The sequence below is a fragment of the Drosophila arizonae genome, chromosome 2 (assembly GCF_054131065.1).
Source record: "Drosophila arizonae isolate 15081-1271.41 chromosome 2, UAZ_ARI_1.0, whole genome shotgun sequence".
NCBI classification, from domain to species: Eukaryota; Metazoa; Arthropoda; class Insecta; order Diptera; family Drosophilidae; genus Drosophila; species Drosophila arizonae.
The window spans coordinates 5,331,724-5,338,332 of record NC_142922.1 but is presented as its reverse complement, the minus strand read 5'-3'; the positions used below and the strand labels follow the sequence as shown (position 1 = coordinate 5,338,332).

The window sequence follows — 6,609 nt, the reverse complement described above, 5'->3', positions numbered from 1 at the left end:
CACCGTAACCTTGTTTGTCTCGCTATGAGAATTGCACTGTCTGCGCACTTCATTATGCATTAGACGAAAAACAAGGCAAGTGAAAACATTGCAGTCGAGCTTAAGCAACTGCACAATACTCTAGCACAGGTCTAGAGTCAGCTGTGAGACCTGGCGATTCTAGCACATAGATAATAATATTTACAAGCCATATATATAAAGGAAATATACCTGTTTCGCATGCCCAGCGAATGGTTAATAACAATTCCTGTACTTCCAATACTTTTTTCTTAAGCTACCTTAACCTTGTACTTACTCCAATGAGTTTGATTAGAAAATTGACTAAGATGACTAGATAAATGTTGCAGATAGCTGGACATATAATATAGAAATATCATATACCTAATATGCAGTACATATTGCTCAACGAGCCGTCAAGGCCAGAGCTGGAGTCATGTTAATGTAGTCTTATATATGGAATATATTCAAATCTTCAGCACAGTCTTTTTTATGCTCAAACGATATGAAAATACTTATACATATATATGTATATGCTTAACAATCAATTTGTAATAGGCGCCCATTCTACGGTAGGGATACTTTGCTGGGCTCTTGGGTAAAATCGGGCAAGTTATTGATTGCAAGAGCGATCAGCATCACTAAAACCAAGGCGACTGTTAGCAATACAATTGTTAACACAAAAGACACCAGTGTTATCATGCGACACTTGAGTTCGAAGGGTGTATATAGGTCTAGGATGTTGACCGACTCCTCTCCGGCTACCATGTACTGCGTCTTGATCACCGTCGAGAGCGCAATGATATTGGCCAGAATCAGGAAGATGAGCATGGAAATGAGCTAAATGAATGCAAGTCAAGTGAAGGTATACTAAAATGGCGATCTCTGGAAGTTGATATTCGAGTACAAACCACATAGCGTATGTGCCGCCTGGGCACCGCAAAGTGCGAATTAAATAGCCAAGGACTCAGTCCGTAGAGGATGCAAGTGTAGCCGGTGCTCGCGCTGATGGACTGCCGCACCAGCTGCTCAAAGCTCGATGAAGTGGGCAACACGTGGCCAAACACTGCTGCATTCAGTATGCAGATCACCTGTCGGCTATAACGATGAGTATTGGGAGCAACTACATAGAGATATGGTTAGGCAGACCCACCGCTGTTATAAGCAAAACAATCCCCACCACATGCTTCTTGGTGAGCGTATTCAGAAGCCGATGGGCCATTGACCGTGAATTTAGTTCTTTTTAATATTTATGTAAATATATTATTTTAACATCTAAAAGAGTGAAAAGTCGAAGTAATAATTGCCAATGAATATATTCGAAATATACATACATATATATAAAGGAAAGCGAATCAAGGAGTGATTACCCGCTTGGTATGTGAGAACTCGCAGAATGACGGTGGATCTTCGATAGTTACATTAATGCTGGAAAGTATTCTATATAATATAATTCTATATAATATAATATATCTTGAATCTTTGGCATATTAAACATTGAACTTTGAGTTTTTATAGCTTTGAGAAAGTTTATGGGTGGATGATAGGATATATGTGCATATAGACCATCTTTAGAAAGGCGTATATCAGCTGTATATAGTATCTATGTCATGTGCTACATTAATAAAGAAGAGCCTTTATCTAAATAAGCCTAGGAGTACTAACAGCACTTACTCAGAAATCAGTTTCATAGCAATATTTAGCAATATTTGCTATGTTTATATCAATCTTCGATTCATCTGCATTCAATTTGTGCTAATGAAATACAGGCTACATGTACATATATATTTGAAGTTTTCCGCTTTCTCTATGGGTAGATTTGATGGCATTTCATTCGATTTGATGCCCCTCTTATCTTATCGTGCCATATAAATGAGTTCTATTCAGAGTTTTGCTATTTGTGCAACTATTATTGAAAACTGTGAAGCTCGAGCGAGCCGTGGCCAGCCTACTCTATTGGCTGGTATTTATATAATCATTCAAAGCAAATTGAAATTTTCTTTTTGGCATTGAGGGCACTTATCTAACGGGCGCAGGCATGCTGGCTCCAGCTCTTGCTGCTGCAGCTCAGACTGTGGCTATGGCTGTTGCTGTTGCTGTGGCTCTGGCCTCATCCGCATGAGGAGCGATGCCGGCAACCAGCGCTAATTCATCAACAGTAAAGGCAATTTAGATACTCATCTAACCGGATATCGACAGGCAGTCAGGCAACCGGAGAGCGAGACAGCCGGGAAGACAGAACGAGACAGCTGGAGACAGAGAGCGGAGCTGGGAGTGCTCCACTGGCAGCAGGAGGCCAAGTGAGCTGATACCGATACTGATACCCTTGTCCTTGTTTGCGGCGGCAACGAGGCGAGATGAGGCGAGGTGAGGCGAGGCGGGGTCTGGGCTCTGTGAGTCCTGCAGACAGAGTTTCATAAAATATTGATAGACGTGAAGTTGGCAGCGCATACTCGCTTCCTGTTCGTGTCTGCCGCAGCCATAAATAATTTGCTGTAAATGCAATCGTGGGGTTACATGGCGCGTAACCGAAACAGAAGTGTGGGTGCAGGTGAGCGAGCAGGCAGCAGCCAGCAGGAAGAAGGAGGCAAGCAGGAGGCTGCCTGGCTGCCTGGCTGCCTGGCTGCCTAGCTGCCTGGCTGCCTAGCTGGCTGGCTAGCTGGCTGTAACAACGTGATGCTAATGGGAAGGCGGCGCTCGGTGCGAAAGTGTTTTATATGAATTATTCGCTGGGAGCCAATTGGGAGCCACGTTTACGAGCACAATTGAAACTCAACACCGTCGTTGGCCATCGAACGGGCGCTCCTCGATTTGCTGCCTGTCGAAATGCTGTAATTTGTTGTAACTGAATGTGGGTGGCACCGCAAGTGCGTGTGTGTGTGTGGGTGTGTGTGTGTGTTGGTGTGTATCTCTGCTGGCGCTTTTTAATAGCTGCTCGCTCGCTGCGCTGCCAGCGACTGTTGCTGCTTATTATTGCTGCTGTTATTGTATCGAGTACAGCCAACCGCCCCCCGCCACCCCTTGTCGCCCACGGCTGAGCGTGCTGCATGGTAATGTGTATTTAATGACGCCATATCATGTACAAGCTGGAGCATAATGCTGGCCATAACTGGAACCCGGGCCCGCTATCCTCAATGGCCCCCACCTCCACAGCCCAAAAAGCTAATGTCCAGCTGCTTCTCACACTCCTGCGACTCCTGCGACTCCTGCCACCCCGGTTACTCTGGCCGGCTGGTGCCAATAAAGCAGGCGGGTGCGCCTGCTGCTACGCATTTCGAATTTTTCACTTTTATACATCTCGTTTTTAATATTTTTTCAAGTGGCCCCCATTAAACGCGGAGCGCTGGCTTAATCGACGCTTCGCTCCACTGTCATATTTACCTGATGTAACGACGCTAATAGCATTAAGGGATTATTTATAGCTGCCCCAACGAGTCTTCTACATCAAGTAATCCCATCTAATTGTGGTCAAGTCTGCATGCAGTTCGCTCTCTACTGAAGTGCTGCATTATTTACATAGAGCTCTCGCCTTAACGAGTTGATGTTTGCTTTCGATTTGTGTGGCTTACGTCGCCCCCTCAGCTGTGCCTGGCCAATTATACAAAATTTTTAAGGCAACAATCGTTTTTAATGGCCATCGGAACTGTGGGTGGCCCTGCTGGCGGTTGGGGAGAGCATAGAAAATAGCATGGGTTGCATGCCTGATTGCCTTGCGGCAGGATACTTGACTTGGCCTGGACGCTTAAGCAGATTGAAACAATCTCCGGTGTGTTTAAGTGTGTGTGTGGGGGAGGGAGGTGTCAGCTGAAAGCTTTAGCTGCTGTTAAAGCGAAGAGGAAATGCTTTTTCTTATGCGCTCGTCGTCGACTACGCCCCCACTTCACTTGTCAGCCGGATAATTTATAATGAAACTTCCTTATTGACATTGGCAGGCGGTGCAAAATGGCGGCTCTGGCACTTCCGCTGCATTGATTTTTGGCTGTCATGCATGCAGCTTGGCTGACAATTGGCATAAATTATGAACAGCAGCAGCAGCAGGAGCAGCAGCATCAGGAGCAGGAGGAGATTTTGCCGCTGAAATTGAAAATTACGGGGCAGGCTAAGTGGAGCGGGCAGCGGACGTCGCTTGAGTCAAGTAAATAACAATCAAAATCACTTTCGACCCCCAGACGATTTATTTGGAGGGACTGAGACAGTATTAGAGCAGCACAGGAGGCAGAGTCGCCGGAGACATCTGAAGGCATCTGGAATCACAACTATGAGGCCTTAATCGCTAGGGCCAGCCTCATCGCCGTCGTCAGATCGTCAGAGGTTTTGATTTATTGCTATTTTATTTGCGCATATCCTTATTTGCCTTGTGTCGACTTAGGAAACAGCCATGCCTGCCTTCAGTCCGCAGTTCGCAGTCCTTAGCCGCTCGTCTGTCAGCTGCGACGGCCTAAGGCTATTTTATTGTTCGATAAGTTATCAGCGGTCGAGCAAACAAGCAGCCGAGCAAAAGCAAACGTTGCGGCTAAAACTTGACTGAGTCGACATGCCGGACTCCGACTCTTACTCCGACTCTTACTCCGACTCTAACTCTGACTCTGACTCTTGGGCAGGCATTGGGACTCGAGCTGGGACTGGGACTGGCTCTCACGATATCATAATTTCACTCGCTCTGAAAGTAACTATGTTTATGTTTTGTACGAGCTGCCTGCCTGTCACAATGCTCTGCGGCGCATAAATCTAAATTAAATGCCTTTTGAGCACAGCAAAAAAATGAGAGAATTGATCGGACAGACAACGAATAGTAGTTACCCTTTGGATAGAGTAAATGTAAGCTGTATGGAAAAGTGCAGAGGTCGAGGTTAAAAGTGTTAGAAATAGACAGAGAAGAAATAAGAGAGGAGAGAATGAGGTGCGATAGGAGTAGAGAAGAGAGCTAAGATAAGATGTTAAACATGACCGCATGCGGATGGGGCAGGAATCGAAACGCCAGCTGAGCTTCATGAACTAAGCTTACATACGATTACTGCAAAAGAATTATAAAGCGGAATTAATATATCAAATGAAATTTTATAATCATCGCAATATAGTAGATATATATATTTATAAAAATTATATATATGTATTTATATATATGTCAAATATCAACTATGTATAATATTTTGCCAGCCTTTACTCTCATATATTACCATCTAAAACATTTTGCTTTATATATGTGCTCTTCTTACAACTCTCTCAAACCACAATACCCCACACAAGTGCCCCACAGACTGTAGAGTATCTGTGAAAGCCTTCAGCACGTTGTCACTCGCTGTGTGAAAAAGGACATGGACTTGGTCTCTGACTCGGACTCCGAGTTGGACTCGCAGTCGGAGTCGAAGGCGGCCACACCCACGCGTGATGGGCAGTGTTTGGGCGCGGGCAGCGCAAATAAATATTAATCATTGTGTAATAATTTTCTGCTGTCAGCTAAATTTAAGCAAAGTATTCATAATCCACAAGTGAAAAACCACTTTTGACAAATCGTTTTGTGCGTCTTCCGCATGCTTAGGGCAACAGCAGCTGGTCGAAGAAGCGAAAAGGAAAAATAAGGAAGAAAAAGGAAAGTAAAAGAAAATACACTTTTAAAGTTGGCAAAGCTGATTTGATTGCCCGAATTGTATTTCACACATTTGGAAAGGACCCCTTGGCAGCAGCAGGAGCAGCAACAGGAGCACGAGCAGGAGCAAGTCCTTTGCGGCGGTTGCCAAGCAAATGGGTTTGCAATAATGAAAATGTATTAAAGGCCGATACCTTTGTGCGCAGCGACGTCTCTCTAACTCGTTTGGGTCAAACGAATATGTTGTGTTTATGCAGGACGACGGTCGATGGGGGCGTGGCTGGGCAGGCCAGACATTGTCCGTGCGGTTGCCGCTGGCTGTTGGCATTCGATGCACGTAGCGCATTGTTTGAATTTCATGGCGACTTTATGAGTTTTGTAATCAAACAAAGCCACGCACACACACGTTGATGACGTTGTTATTGCTGCTGCCACTGCTGCTGCTGTTGTTGTTGTTAATGCTGCTGTTGTTGTTGTTGTTGTTGTTGGCTTAACCTGCACATTAATATGTCAGCTGCTTGCAGACGGCATATTTGGGCCAGCTTGGCGCTTGTTAATGCTAATGAGGTACGCCGAGCAATCAAATATTAATGCCAGAGACTTGGCAACGCCGTCGACTTTAGTTGCAGCAGCAGCAGGAGCAGAGACAAGAGCAGCAGCAGCAGAGATAGCAGCAGGAGCAGCAGGAGCAGAGGCGGTAGCAGCAGCCGCCACTTACGGTGTCTGCTGGAAATATTTTATTGCATACTTTTGGGCGCAGACATTACCTGCGCGAGGTAGGCGTGGCACACGCAAAAAGAAGAAGTAAAACAACAACTAAGCAAACGTCGGTCGACAATGTGATTTATTTGTGCTGCAGCACTTAAAAACTAGACGTACACACAATGCCGGCCACACCCCCATCGACACGGCGTGTGGGCGTTCGACTGGAGTTCGTAAATTGAAAGGCATTGCCGGAGTGCCGTTCCAGGACTTAGTCAACAGACGTGCGGGCAAACAAAGGCTGCCCTGGCCAGAAATTAACT

At 45.5% G+C, this 6,609-nt stretch overlaps 1 protein-coding gene across 2 annotated transcripts; it reads right to left on the bottom strand.

The window, feature by feature from the left end:
- Positions 1-444: 444 nt before the first annotated feature.
- LOC108610268 (uncharacterized) lies at positions 445-1,467 on the bottom strand. 2 transcript variants are annotated; one of them, XM_089469617.1, is made up of 4 exons: positions 1,332-1,467; positions 1,151-1,272; positions 909-1,088; positions 445-837 (listed from the first exon to the last, which is right to left on the bottom strand). In XM_089469617.1, the coding sequence occupies exons 2-4, from the start codon at positions 1,217-1,219 to the stop codon at positions 565-567; spliced, it is 522 nt and encodes a 173-aa protein (XP_089325743.1). In that variant the 5' UTR covers positions 1,220-1,272; positions 1,332-1,467; the 3' UTR covers positions 445-564. The 2 variants fall into 2 exon arrangements, with proteins under 2 accessions (XP_089325743.1, XP_017857756.1); XM_018002267.2 differs by lacking the exon at positions 1,332-1,467 and having other exon boundaries at positions 1,151-1,316.
- Positions 1,468-6,609: the final 5,142 nt, after the last annotated feature.

Excerpts from the sequence above, each read along its gene's own strand:
- LOC108610268 (XM_089469617.1), bottom strand. The coding sequence starts at position 1,219 with ATGGCCCATCGGCTTCTGAATACGCTCACCAAGAAGCATGTGGTGGGG. Across the intron at positions 1,089-1,150 it reads TTGTTTTGCTTATAACAGCG|GTGATCTGCATACTGAATGC; the intron begins GTGGGTCTGCCT and ends TATAGCCGACAG. Across the intron at positions 838-908 it reads GGCGGCACATACGCTATGTG|CTCATTTCCATGCTCATCTT; the intron begins GTTTGTACTCGA and ends GCATTCATTTAG.